At 38.8% G+C, this 14725-nt stretch overlaps 1 protein-coding gene across 5 annotated transcripts in view; it reads left to right on the forward strand.

The window, feature by feature from the left end:
* LTBP1 (latent transforming growth factor beta binding protein 1) overlaps positions 1-14725 on the forward strand; it is a 199185-nt gene that overhangs the window by 23118 nt on the left and 161342 nt on the right. For all 5 annotated transcript variants that reach the window (XM_026845517.1, XM_026845520.1, XM_026845518.1 and 2 more), the window contains exon 2: positions 11999-12174. In XM_026845517.1, the coding sequence (XP_026701318.1) occupies positions 11999-12174 (176 nt within the window). The remainder of the gene's footprint in view (positions 1-11998; positions 12175-14725) is intronic.

Consider the following 14725-nt stretch of genomic DNA (forward strand, 5'->3'; position numbering starts at 1 on the left):
GGGGGGGGGGGGGAAAGTACTGTGAAATGTGGTTTACTGTTATGTCTGCGTGTAACACAAACCTGTAAGTCACAAACTTCAGCAACTTAGAATACATGTGTATTATATTGTACCAAAACCAAGACTGGGACAGTATCAGAAAAAAGGCATGCATAGCAACTGCATTTTCTCAAAATATATTCTGAAAAATATTTCTTATAATAAAGCTTGTAGTTCTAGGGAAAGCAAAATTTTACATGTAGAGAAAGAAGCAAAGTGAATTTTTGAGGAGAAATTGGAGACATCCTTAAAAACCAGAGGAATGCCTTACAGACTTCAAATTTACCAACTGCAAATAGGAAAACAAGCTATTCCTAGACCTCTGGAATGCAGTCTGGGCTTTTGGTCACAGTATTTTTTTTTTTTTTAAAGTAGGCAAAGTGGTTTGGAGTAGGAGATCCAAGTTCTTCCAGACGTTGTTGGTTCAGCCGTATGTCAGAAATTCTTCATAGATGCTGTCTTGCAAGCTGAACTGAACTGTAGTTGGACTTATTTTTATAATAAGTAATTAGATCTTTCTCATACTTTATCCCTGTGTTGATCGTGGGCTGAAGTAGGGATACAGTGTTCTTTATGTTTGTTTGCATTTCACTGCCTTCCAGGGTGACAAATGTGGGTTTCGGGAACGGAGGCTAGGAACCAAGAAGAATCTCTACTTCTGCTTTTGAAGGCAGGGTAAAGGCTGCTGAATGTAGCATCTATGGGTTTTAAGTCCAAAGGTGCAAAGCTGTGTTTGACAAGTAGCAAAGTCCTGGGATGAAACCATGGCCAGCAATGAAATAATTGTTTTACAGATACAGAAGTGGAGAGAAGAAAAAAATGTGTGCCTATTCTAACCTTTCTCTGGAGTATACTGTATTGCTCTTGTATTAGCAAGATCAGCAGTAAAATTGAGATCTCAGTTTAGCATTTGTTACTGACCTCAGACCACTAGATAAGCTTACCTTCTACCTGTTTCAGAAATAGCAACAGTGCATCATTATAATATTAATTATAACATTCATTAGGCTCATTAGCAGTGGAATGGTGAGTCACTGTTCAGTTGCAATCTACGCCCACTTTTAGCACTGTAATTTTTGCTGAAAAACATTAACCTTCCTTGGACAAAAATGTTACTGTCTTTATATTACCTGGGTTTGCTTTCTAAAAGATTATTTTAACACTCAGTTTTCAAGCAACCCATCTTTTTCTAGTAGGATTAAGTTAAGCGAGTAAATGAGAAAAAGACAGCCTATTTTTATATCTAGATTCTTTGCATGGTGTTTTTAGATTTGCTTGCTGTATGAAATGTTTTAGTGATCTATATATATGCCAAGAGTTAGTATTGATGTACTAAATTTATTTTTTCTTCTTCTCCTGTCTGAAGGGAAAATGTATATATTGTATCTCTCCAGAATCTGGGGCAATAAGCTGGTAGGGATGCTCCTAAAGTGTTCCTCCTGTTAAGCTTTAAAGCAACTAGTCATGTAGTAAAATCAGCTATATCTGGTCTCTATTATTAAAAAAGCTGATAAGCTGATAAATAGTGTTTTGGTGGGGGTTTAATTATTTTTTTGTGGTATCTCTAATAGAAGTATAAATAAAGCATGTTGGCTTTGTTAATCTGTTGTCAAGGTTCTTTCTGCAGAGGAATTTCCCAGGGTCATGTCAGTGAATAAATGCTTTATTAGTTCTGTTAGCTTTAGTTGATTCTTTAGCTCTGCTGTAGTGATCTTTCTACATCAGGTATCTTGTAGTTCTAATCCTGTTGGTGTCAGTACCTTCTATTTATCTTTTTAAGACATTATACCATGTAGGCACAAACACAATTTCCCTGGATGTTATTTTTCTGAAAATCCATGATGATGAAAACATACTGCCTCATATGTATGCATTTTTAGTGAACAAAAAGTTATATGATTGAATTCCATGAAACAACTAAAATTCACTAATAATTTCTGGAAATTGCTGTCCTCTGATCCTGCATGAATTCACTGCCTTAATTACTTAGAAAATGTTGTGTGATGTTATGTTCAGACTATTGGTAGATTTATGTCATGAGGCTTTGGAAACTCCTGACCCCCGAAGTTAGACTCCTGGTAAGTGTAACTGCTTGCTTTTGTCCCCCACTTTTCCTGGTTCTGCCTGCAAATGGAAATGTTCAATTTTTGTGATGATTTAAACAAAAGGATAATCTTTATTACTCAATTTTGTAGTATGAAAAAAAATAGGTAATGAGTTGTTTATCTAGTTCAACTAAGAAAGTAGTTGTATATTTGAAAGCTTAGATTTGGCCTAATACAAATATTATTTCTGTCTCCAAAACTTTTCATTACTTATCTTTTTGCCATCAGGGGTACAGCACAACATGTACTTCTGTTTTTGTCTTGCATCACTTCCAGACTTCCCATATGTGGCAGGGAGTATGGTATTGCATCACTTGAATTTAGGTGGCTGCTGTGGAGGAGGAGAACTTGAATAAACTTTTTGGGTTTTGCTTTTTTGCCTGACTCTCCATCTTTAGGATTGCTAAATTCTGTGGCATAATTTAGTAATATCAGTCCCTGGGGTGCTTCAGGGAGTTTATCTTCTAGCCAGTACAGTCTGTCAGAACTTCTTGATGCTGAATTAGTATAGCAAAAATCTTCTGCTGAGAAATACACATACTGAAGGTGGAGTCTGGATTTAATCTTGAAATTTTCTGGGCTTGCCTGTCATAAAGTACTATGCTTCTTGTCAAGTAAATTTAGAAAGCCTTCAGGAAATATGGTTAAGATGGTTATGGTGCAATAATCATCTTCCCATTCAAACATGTGAAGACATAGTTTATTCTCTATAATGAGCACGTGGCACTTTTTGTGTATAATACTGGGGCAAAGTCAATATCATGCTACATCTGCTAGTAGTTGCTGATGTACAAAATCAGTGTGTATTACAGAGGGATGAAGTACTCTGACTAGCACACTTGTTGGCATTTACTTACAAGGAGAAAATTAAAGTTTGTTTACATTGTTTATTATGTAGGAAACTGATATCCTTAAGCACAGGGATTTCTGTGTTTTCTTCTGTGATCTCATAATTGAATTTGAGGTGTGCTCATCATCTATTTACATTGGCATCCTTGGAAGCAATTATGATCCATCATATTTTGCGATAGTTTTTTCCATAAAGGGATTATGCAGTATGTGGGAAAAGTATTTTGTTTTCAGTCTAGAATTTATTGCATTTCATTTTGAATTAAGGGTTATTTTGCATTTTTGTCATATATTCCCTAAAGAATTTTCTCTGGGACTGAACAGAGTCTGGCTTTTCCCTGCCTGGGCACTTCATGGACTCTTTTTTAAGCTTTGTGGGTATGAGTGCCTTTAAAAGTCTTCCTTGTTATTTTCCCTCAGCTCTTTACACTCAGTTATGCTTTGAGTTTTATCTTGTAATCCAATTTTGTACTCTGGAAACTTTCACCAGACTGACACTAGAGTCTCTTGTTTGGTTGGCTGCAGTCAGCGTAGACATAGTAACGTGTGACAAGTTCTGGTTGCTTCTGATGCACACTGTCATGTTCATCAATGCTCGATTTTTATCTACAGTCCAGGTACTCTGAGTCTTCTCTTCCTGTCTAGTCACTATTAATTGCCTTGGGGGGTTTGTACCTTTTCCTACTTGTTTATAAATCTCATAAATGTTATGTACAGGTTATAAACCTATGATGTATTCCCTATTTCTGACCCTTTCTGAGAAGCTCTGCTTATACCAGCAAGGTCATACTTGTAAAACATTTCCTAGACATAACGAGCTGTAGTGACAAAATACTTTTGCTAATCCATCTGCATCTACAAAAAAACTTGATGGTGTAGTTACTTCCTCACTGCATTTATTTTTGCCATCATCATGACTTAACCTGTCAGAATCTCAAGGGTAGACCAAGGTTTTATGTTATTTACTGGCATATTTACTATTATTTAGTTATTAGATTCCTAAATGGCAGGCTTTTGCTTAATTCAGACAAGGCCGTAAATGTATTCCCAGAATGAATTTACCTTGTGTAAATATATGCTTGCTAGTCTGGAAGACCAAATTAGTTTTGAGGGTTTTCTGAATTACTGTTAACAAAATTTAATATACTTTTACTTATTTAACTGAAGTATTTCCAAACCATGTATGTGTTGGTAGACTTCAAAAGGACATACTATAATTAATATATGTCCAAGAAAAGAAAGTCTCTGTTCTGTATCTTTGCCCATTTTAAGCTTGCAATCCTGTTTTATAATTTAGGGATTTTTAGTAGCCTCTTGTAAGGAAAGTCTTCAAAGTCTTTTTTGAATCTCAGATAAATTGTATCAACCAACTGGGCTCTTTGTCTGCTGTTTTATTTAACATGCTCAAGAATTTGAGTAGATTAGTAATGCATGGTTTTGCTTTGCAGCAGCTGTGCTCATATGCCTTTATCATATAATATCCATCGTGGGAGTTTATGTTTCTATTTTTAATTGTCATCTCAGCATACTTTTCTAATACCAAAGTCTGTTTTATGGGTGAACAGATTAGAAATTATCACTAGTTAATGTGTCTTTATCAGAGTAATTTTTTTATTATATAGTGTCAGTGTAATATTCAATAACATGCCACTAGCCCTATGAAAACAAAAAAGATTTTTCTGTAGAACATGTAATGTGAAACATGGGAAGGATATCGTATGTTAATTCAGTAAAGATTATGTATTGAACTTGCTCAGTGCTCTGGTTAAGTAAGCTTGCTGTTAAGTAGTGAATTTCACCATGACTTACTGTTGCAACATAATGAATGCCTGAAGGTCAAACTTTTAAGGCAAATATTTGTGACATTGACAGCTACTCTTTGAAAAGCTGTATTGTTCATGAGTTTGATACTGTTCCTGATTTCCAAAATACACTGGCAAGGGGGGGGGGGGGGAACACACACGACAGGACACCCAAAACAAACCAAAATCAACAAAATCAGGTCAACAAGAACAAGTCAGCAGCACACCTAGGTTTTTTTATTTGGGGTTTTTTGTTTGTTTTTTTTTTTCTTCCTTCAACTTTGCTGATAAGAGGTGCCTCACAAGTTGACAGTGTATGTATGGCTGAGAATCTGTATAAAATAATATGGATGTTGAATTAATTCATCTGGATTTGTGAAGAGCTTCACTGGTTAAGTGTTAGTGAAGGTATGCATAAGGTAATGAATAATGTGTAGCTTCTAGTTGTTAATTTGGTGCATGGCAAAAAGTGAAGTTTGTGAGTTGTTGTTACTGTGATACTTCAGATTTATGTCTGTTCCTTATTCATCGTTGTCTGATATTGGACTTTCCTAGCCTTCATGCATACTGTTTCTTTAAGTGTTGGTTTACTTTGAGGATAGTTAAGACTTAATACTCTAAGAAGATTATTTTTATTTTTATTTTTTCAGATTTGCATCAGTTTTATTTTGATAGAATTTGGGAGCAGGGTGGAACAAACTTTTTGTTCTCATTCTAATGAAAAGATTTAGAAACAAGCTTTCCTTCTCCTCACTAACAGAATTACCATTTATGTAATTTCATTCATTTTCAGAAGGAGTGTTCTTTAAATTTAATATTTAAATGCTCTATTATATGAGAAATTCTTATCTGCTGTTGCATAACTTGCAGGAACTGTAGTTTACATCAGGTTGTGTGACTGAGCATCTGTATTTTTGCTCTGTATCTGAATATTTAGCCAACAGATACATTTCTTTTACCTTAAGACCTTTCTGGTTTTTGACATCTAGGAAATGAATTATTGCTTGTGATTCTGGAAAACTCAGTGTGCCTCTTCTCTTTAGAAACCTAGAAGAATGTTCATGATCTACACATTTCAGTTTGTTGTATGTGGAAGATGGAATGAATTAATACAATCATAGTTGCGCTTAGTTTGAAAACACTTGTTTCACAGAGCTTTAGTTCAGCTATTACACTAGTTTATGCTGCCTAAAGGATTCTAACCAATGAGCATTCAGTTGAGTCTGCAAATACAGGCCTAGCTTTGTTAGCAAACATTTAAGAGCAGATAATCCCTGATAATGTCTTCAACAAGGATTTTACCACAGAAATTACATTTAAATTGGGCAAAACTGGTAGTTGTGGGTAAAAGTTAATTGTTTACATTTCTGTGGGAAACTTTATAAACAATTTTGATTCCCAGTTTACCCTTTTTTCTCTTGGTGTCAATTAAATATCTTTATTAAGATTTGTAATACTACTTCCTTTACAAATCAAATAAACTTTTTTATTATCAAATATGATTTTGTCTGTGATGTAAATAACATCTTAACCTTTTAAAGGGGTAAAAAGTTAATAACTTGAAGCTGTTGTTTGAGAACAAATTAGTTCTATCCAAACCATGATCTTTGCAAATTTTTGCCTGGGGAAATATCTACCACAAAGATACAAAGACAGGGCAGGTTTATAATGAAAATACTAATGCAATCCTGGTTATTCTAGGGCAGGCAGGTCTCAGTGCTTGTTCTGCAGTGTTTGTACTATATTTCAGGGATGGGATTTTTAAATTTGCATTAAAAATACATCTTTGTACATAAAATCAGTTTTGTGCAAAGTATTTGCAATGGTGGAAAGAAAGAAAAGCTTGAACACTTCTTCTCTTTCATCTCGTGATTGGTAGGAGATTGTGAAATAGGCCATGCCTGATTAATGTTGGATATGATAATGTAAAGGGCTTTGAAGAAATCCCATCTGTTCATCATCAGCTGGGAAGTTAAACTTTTTCATATATGTTTTAAAAAAAAAATCAGAGCAGCAGTGTAAGGAGGGAAACAGCTGGCAAAGGTCAGTCTGAACTATCAACTGAATAACTGAATTTTAATAATTGGGGGGGGGGGATTTTAGTTCTATTTTTCATGCCTTTTTGAACTGTCCTGCACATTTTTTTCATTATCTCACAGTTTTAGAAAGTGCTGGGTTTTCTTCTCCTTTTGACTGTTCACTGTGAATTTGAGAGAAGATAGTGGCGAAGGAATTAATTTGTAGGTTTGTGTAAAACAATTGTGTTTAGCAATTTAGATGTATTGCTAGCTAGGAGACAAGCATGGAAGCATCAGACTTACAGTAAATAAAATGAAGAAAGCAGCCTGAGTCAGGCTTTTCTTATTTAGTCTAGACAGTACTTTTCATGCCAAATGTTGCTGGTCTCCTTTCTGCTTGCCAGAGTTACTCTGATACATCGCATTCCTGGTTTGCTTTTATCAAGCAAACGACCTTTCTTCTGCATGATAGTTAACTGCAAATGTTTGTTCTCCCTTTGTAGTGCTGTCTTAACCTTATTAGTATTTATCATATTGTTTGTTGAAAATGCAATTACATATTTGTTTGTCTAGCTAGTGTACACTTCAGCAATGGAAAGTTTTTGTCAAGTTTAAGTTGATGTCAGTTTTGACCTTCTAATTACAAACTACTAGATAAATCAGTGACCTAAGCCTGTGTAAGGCAAAAATCTTGTATAGTCTTGGCTGTTTCATGCAAAATTTCAAGACTGGAACTAATGATTGCATCTTCTTAACTAGTTAACTAGTTACAGGGAGCTTTAGTAGTACTTGAATGTTTTGTATTGCAAAAATGCCTAGAGTTTCACTGAGTTGTGTGGTGTTCACATGTGCAGTAAGCAACATGCTAATAAATAAAGCAATAAAATACTCTGGGCTGTGTTGATGGTTGTTATTCATAGAATCATAGAACAGTTTGAGTTGGAAGGGACCCTAAAGCTCATCTAGTTCCAACCCCCCTGCCATGAGCAGGGACACCTTCCACTAGACCAGGTTGCCCAAAGCCCCATCCAACCTGGCCTTGAACACTTCCAGGGATGGATCTATTAATAGATAAGAACTACTGACCTCTTAAGTATAGTGGCCATGAGTTGATGAGTATGCCTTTTGTTTCTTTGTTTTAAATTATACAAAACTTGTTTAGAGTGTCTGTGACCTACTTTGAATATCTTCTTGTGGGCTGCGGTAGTAAGATAGCACCAGGTATTTCTAGTGGCCTTGAACCCTAAGCAGTGTTGTGAAGAAAACATTCTATCCTGCTGCTTACTTATTAATTTGGTATTCCAACACCAGGAATAGATGAAAATGCTCTATTTACTGCCTAGAATTGCTACCCTAGTGTACTCTGAACAAAGGTTAAATTGCCTGAACTATTTGCCTTGGAACAGCTAAACGAATCTGAGCATAATAGCAGGCTTGGCTTTTGTTTTGTGCCAGGGCCCCATGTGCAGGTGATGTGACTGTGGATACAGTACCTGGGCCTCCATGCAAAGTCAGGACCAGAATGAAGGGCTCAAGGCAGACCTCCAGAACTTGGAGGCCATACTACAGGAAAGGAAGGAGGAGTAGTGCTCCTGAGCTGGTAGGAAGGATGTCTGGCAAGCTGACACCAACAGTCGTAACAACAAACACTGATTTTAAGAGAACTGGGAATATGTTTTAGTAGAGCTGTTCAGATAATTTCCAAAGGCTCAGCAGTGTATGGGGTGATGCTTGTTACCAAACTAGGCCTGAAATGTTTCCTTGTGACATCTAAATTTGTATGTATTGTTTTCAGTGCTGACATATTACTTGCTTTCTCTCTGAGGCTCAGGCTCTCCTCTCTCTTCTCAGGTCAATTAGAAGGGATAGTTCTGAAGGTTTTTCACTGGGATCCACACAAGGGGAAAAAAAATCCACCCCTCACTGTGTTGCTGAGCCCACTTGAAATCATATCTTATTACTTGGAAGTCTTGCAGTACTGAAGGACCCCCTATGTGCTGGTCTAGGAAGAAACAACCAAGGTCCTTCACTAGCATCTATACCCAAGCCACTAATAAAGCTGTGTGCCTGGTCTCATATAGCTCCCATGATGTAGTGAGAGGAATATCCTTGATTCTAGTGGAAGATGCAGCGTCTCAGTTAGCAATGCAATATCCTTTTGATTATGAACTAACATCTTCAGGAACTAGGTTGTGTTGAGAAGAATTTGAATATCAGAAAACCACTCAAAACAGAAGGATCTCATAAATGCTTTGATGTTTGACCTCAAAAACCTATTGCCAGTAGCTCACATCCACACTAGCAGTGGATGTCCAATACTGGGCAACTTTTAAACATTGGGAGTACTTTTGTGTATGCCTGTACTCAAGATCTTTGGTAGTTATACACCAGGATAATCAAAACTGGCTGCAAATGTGCAAGAAAAAGGGTCTGGACAAGTCCTAGCTTTGGTTTCATGCAACTGTTGTTACACCTTGATACAAGAAGAGGTGATTGACTTTGTATCAAAACTGAGATTAACAACTCACACATCAGGTGAAGGTCTTTCCTTTTAAAGAACTGGAGTTCCTAGAGTAAAGACTACAGATTTCCTTTGTACTACCAAGTAAACCACTCTTGCAAAACAAAGCTTACTTTTATAATGCTTTAACAAGAATTAAGTAACATTAATACTTCATGCAAGCTAAATTCAGGAAGAAAATTACGATACCTCAAATGGAAGGAAGAGGCAACTTTTTATAAATTTTGATGGTAAAACTTTCAGCCTTCAGTGTATGGTATTCCTATCTTTGGTGTAGCATGGTGTGTTCTTGGGGTTTTAAATGTGGGTTGTTTTTTTTTTTTAATTTTAATTTCAATTGCTAATTGCTACGATGGACTATTGTAGGTTGACAGCATTGTGTTACAGCATGACTGGATATGTGATAATATTAAAGGTAACACTTTGGAATGTTATAGTCTTAACAGAAAATAAACAGGCACTTGAACGGCAGCATCTGTGTCCAGTCAAAGAAGATAACACTGTTAAACTTAAATACATGTAACTTCTAATAGGATTCTGTAGTATCCACTTCTGTAGTATTTTGACCGCTGTTGTTGTGGCTTGCTTATACATGACATGGGAAGAATTCAGTAGAGACTCTCTTACGTCTAGGTACAGGAATGGATGTCTTTATACATAGGCATCAAATGAGATCTGCAGAAAAAGCAGGTTGTGCAGGAGGGATTGCAAGGACTCTTCAGAAAAATGAAATTGATATGTAAGCTGTATGGAAGGCAGTGGCTTCAGCTTTATCTCAGGCTGAGGTCTTCCTGGAGATACTTTTTATCAGACTATGTCGAATTCTGAGTCTGACTTCCAATGTCCCTGAAGCCTCTCTTTGATCTGCTGGTGGGAAACCTAAAGACAACACGGAAAGTACAGTGTTCTCTCTTAATCTGGAGAAAGGATTTTTGCCGAATATAATGAGACTGTGTAAGCACTGTATTAGAAAAATTTGACTTGGAGATAGTCTGAGGAGTTTCTGTTGTATGTAGGAGTCATAGAATGTCTCTGTTAATGAATGCACTTTTTCTCAAGCTGATCCAAGTTAACAAGAGCATCTGTGTAAGACAAAACCCCATTGTCTGTTCTAACCACAAATCCATTGGCTACGGCAGTTACTAAGCATCCTTGAATAACATGACTAAAGAATCAGGCATTGCTCTGGAGATAGGGGCTGGCTCAGGCTCCACATGTTGGAAAACAATACAATAATCATCTGACTTCTCACTCAGCTGAAACTCTTCAGTCTCACCACTGTGGGGAAGTGCTGCTCAGCAGTCCTCTATGATACAGGGCCCATTCTTTATTCTCAAGAGGACAGTTATTTACCCTGCAGAAATGTGGCTCTTTGAGGGATGGTTGCTACAAATCCCATAACTTTCCCATTTTTCCACTTTTGCAGACCGAACTTATTACAGACTCTTAGTTGAGAAGAAAGTGAGGGAGGATTACAGCATCCCTCTCTTTACGCCTTCGTTTGAGCAAAGGACAGTGTAGTCCTAGTAGCCACTGTTACTAGATTAGTAACTGATACTACTCTGAGGAATGCAGTCTTTCTAGTGTGATCTACACTAGCTACACCTTCTTGAAGACTTCCTATTAGTAGGTTTGTTGCTTGAAGGTGTGCCATTACTTGCGAGGCAGTGGAACTCTGCAGCCCAAGGCCCCCAAAGCAGTGCACAGTTTCACTGTGCATGACTAAGAGCTGCACAATTTGCTATTGCTGGGTAGCACTGTGGAAGAGTGAAGGCCAGTTTATTAGTAAATAAATGTTTCCTACTGCTGATGGTGGCTAAATACAATGGTTTTTGCGAGGGAGAGGAGGGAATTTCTGTTGAAAGATGCCGAGGTCTTGTGCAGTGAGAAGCTGAGGTCTCAGGAGGAATCTTAACAGTATGTGTAAGGAACTGGGATTGGTGGTGAGAGAGTCGGGGAGCTTGAAAGAATCGTCTTGTTTAACAGGAAGGGTAAATAGTTTTGCTGTTAAAGGAAGCCATGTGGTTATAGAATATTTGTCAGAGATGTTTAATAGTGCAGGCAAAGAGAAAGTGGATGAGGGAAGTAACATGGTGCTGGGAAACAGACCTTCTGATGAGATGGGAAACAGGCTGAAAAAGGGGAAGGGGAGCAGTGCTCGGCTCTATGGGTAGAGAGGGGTATGTTGAGGAAGGGAACAGGTTTTCTGGGAACAGGAGGGAAAGTCAGCTGGGTTTAGGTTCTACTTAACATACTTGGTGTGAAATAGTTATAAGAAATGGAGAGACTTTTGAATGCACTGCTGCTTCTCTGACTAGTCTGGAAAGCTCTGTGTGCTAACAGAGTTGAGCTCTAACTCATGATTTTGAGGAGGGCTTTTTCCTCTTCCTCCCTGTTTTCTGAGCTGTCCATGATAGTCACCTTGCTATGTCAAAAAGGAAGCGATTTAATCCCTGTAGTCTTTATTTGTTAGGTGTTTTTTAAGCTGACAAGACCATGAGAATGCTAAATGGATGGAAAATCAGGTGCTTAATTGGAAGCTAGTAAGTTTCCCAAACTATATTTTGGGAACTTGGAGTACAGGTGAATTTAGTATTTTACCAGTCTAATTTATTCATCCTTGCATCATTCTGTCTTTTCTAATTATTTTTTTTCCTAAACCAGGATGATACCCCTTTCATCTCAGACACTGATGATGAATCTTCATCATGGCCAAACACAGGAATATGTGATCAAACCCAAATACTATCCAGTAAAAAAAGTGATTTCAGGAGAACAGTCCACCGAGGGCTCATTACCACTAAGACTGGGCCAGGATCAACTTGCATCACCTTTTCAATGTGAGTACAACTGCAAAAAGCATATTCCCTTCTTTACCCTGCCAAAGGTGCCTCCTCCCTTTTAAGATCTTGAAAATGTATTTTGTTAACCTGAATTGCAGTAACACTTCAAGACAGAAAAAGGTTAAGATAATTAAACATGAGATAATTCTTAGATTTGCAAATGCTCCAATGTTCTGCATCCTGTTGAGAGGCAAAACAGATTTCCTGGATGAAGAAAAAAATTGAACCTAATTCACTGCTGGAATCTCATAATGGTATTTCTAGATAATAGTTTTTCCTTCAGATAAAAGGCGCTTTGTGAACACTTGCTAGAGCAGGCATAACTGTCAGTGTAGTCAGCATAAGATGACAGTTCCCTTTACTTCAGTATGATGGATACCCTTCTTGGAAAGCTGGAGTCCAGGATTGTGGTCTCATTGGTGACTATTTTTCTCTAGATTTAATTTATTATGTGTTTATGAACTTCTGCACAGTATGGAGGCTGCATGAGAATATCTGCTTCATATTTATAAAAAAAAGATTGTGTAGGTGCCCAGCTTGTGGCCTTGGCTCATGCCCCATTGTGTGGGGAGCTTGAGGACAAGTTTTGGCTTAAAAGATGAAGAGCTTGATGAATTATGGGTTAGGTATTACAGAGCGTCTGCTGGCTTGATTTGGAGAAAAGTTCCTGCCGTTAAATAATGGACTGATTAACATGGAGACCTAAGGTACTTGCAGTGCCCTGACAGACAAATGTGTTCTGCTGAGGATTTAGGGAAGAGCCTTTCCTTATAAATCTGTAAATATGGTTTCTTTGGTTTCTTTATCTAAGTATCTTTGCATTTACATCATTGTGGGACTGGATGTGTTACACTCAAGGGTGCTGAGGGAGTTGGCAGATATGCTCGCCAAGCTGCTGTCCATGATTTACCTGAAATCATGGCTAACTGGGGAGGTCCCATTGGACTGGAGGGTGGCAAATATGCAAGAAAGTCAGAAAGGACGATCCAGGAAACTATAGACCTGTCAGTCTGACCTTGGTGCCAGGGAAGGTCATGGAGCAGGTCATCTCAGCTGCCATTAAAAGTCATGTAATGGACTACCAGGGGATCAGACCTAGTCACCATGGGTTTATGAAAGGCAGGTCCTGCCTGACAAACCTTACCTCCTTCTATGACAGGGTGACCTGCTTATTGGATGAGGGAAAGGCTGTGGATGTTGTCTACCTTGACTTTAGTAAGGCCTTTGACACTGTTTCCCACAGCATTCTCCTGGCAAAACTGGCTGCTTGAGGCTTGGATGGGCACACACTTCACTGGGTAAAAAACTGGCTGGATGGCTGGGCCCAAAGAGCTGTGGTGAATGGAGTTAAATCCAGTTGGCGGCTGGTCATAAGTGTTTTCCCCCAGGGCTCGGTTTTGGGGCCACTCCTGTTTAACATCTTTATTGATGATCTGGACAAGGGGATCAAGTGCGCCCTCAGTCAGTTTGCAGATGACACCAAGTTGGGTGGGAGTGTTGATCTGCTCGAGGGTAGGGAGGCTCTGCAGAGAGACCTGGACAGGCTGGAGCCATGGGCTGAGGCCAACTGGAGGAGTTTCCATAAGGCCAAATGCCGGGGGCTGCACTTGGGCCACAACAACCCCCAGCAGCGCTACAGGTTTGGGGAGGAGTGGCTGGAGAGCTGCCAGTCAGGAAGGGACCTGGGGTTGTGATTGACAGCCGGCTGAACAGGAGCCAGCAGTGTGCCCAGGTGGCCAAGAAGGCCAATGGCATCCTGGCTTATGTCAGCAATAGTGTGGCCAGCAGGGACAGGGAAGGGATTTTACCCCTGTACTCGCTGTACTCACCAGTGGATGAGGCCACACCTCAATTCCTGTGTTCAGTTTTGGGCCCCTCACTACAAAAAGGACATTGAATTACTCGGGCGTGTCCAAAGAAGGGCAACGAAGCTGGTGAAGTGCCTGGAACTCAACGTTATATGAGGAACAGCTGAGGGAACTGGGGTTGCTTAGTCTGGAGGAGGCTGAGGGGAGACCTCATCGTCCTCTACAGCTACCTGAAAGGAGGTTGCAGAGAGCTGGGGATGAGTCTCTTTAACCAAGTAATAAGTGATAGGACAAGAGGGAATGGCCTCAAGTTGTGCCAGGGAAGGTTTAGACTGGATATTAGGAAGCATTTCTTTACAGAACGGGTTCTTAGGCGTTGGAATGGGCTGCCCAGGGAGATGGTGGAGTCCCCATCCCTGGAGGTGTTTAAGAGTCAGGTCAACTTAGAGCTGAGGGATATGGTGTAGTTGGGAACTGTTAATGGTGGGTTGATGGTTGGACTGGATGATCTTCAAGATCCTTTCCAACCTAGATGATTCTGTGATTTCTGCATTGCATATCTTTATGGTCTGTCCATTTATACTTAAAGACAACCCCCTGCTTTTCTCTTCCTCAAGTGTAAGATCATTGATGGCTAATTAGGATCTTGGCCATAATTGAAAGAACAGTGGGCAGCTGGAGGTCTTTTGATTAGCATTTTCAGTGGTGAAGTATCCTGCTTGCAAAGCACTACATCCCCT

This window comes from Athene cunicularia (assembly GCF_003259725.1).
Source record: "Athene cunicularia isolate RWA chromosome 3 unlocalized genomic scaffold, athCun1 chr3_part1, whole genome shotgun sequence".
Taxonomy (NCBI): domain Eukaryota; kingdom Metazoa; phylum Chordata; class Aves; order Strigiformes; family Strigidae; genus Athene; species Athene cunicularia.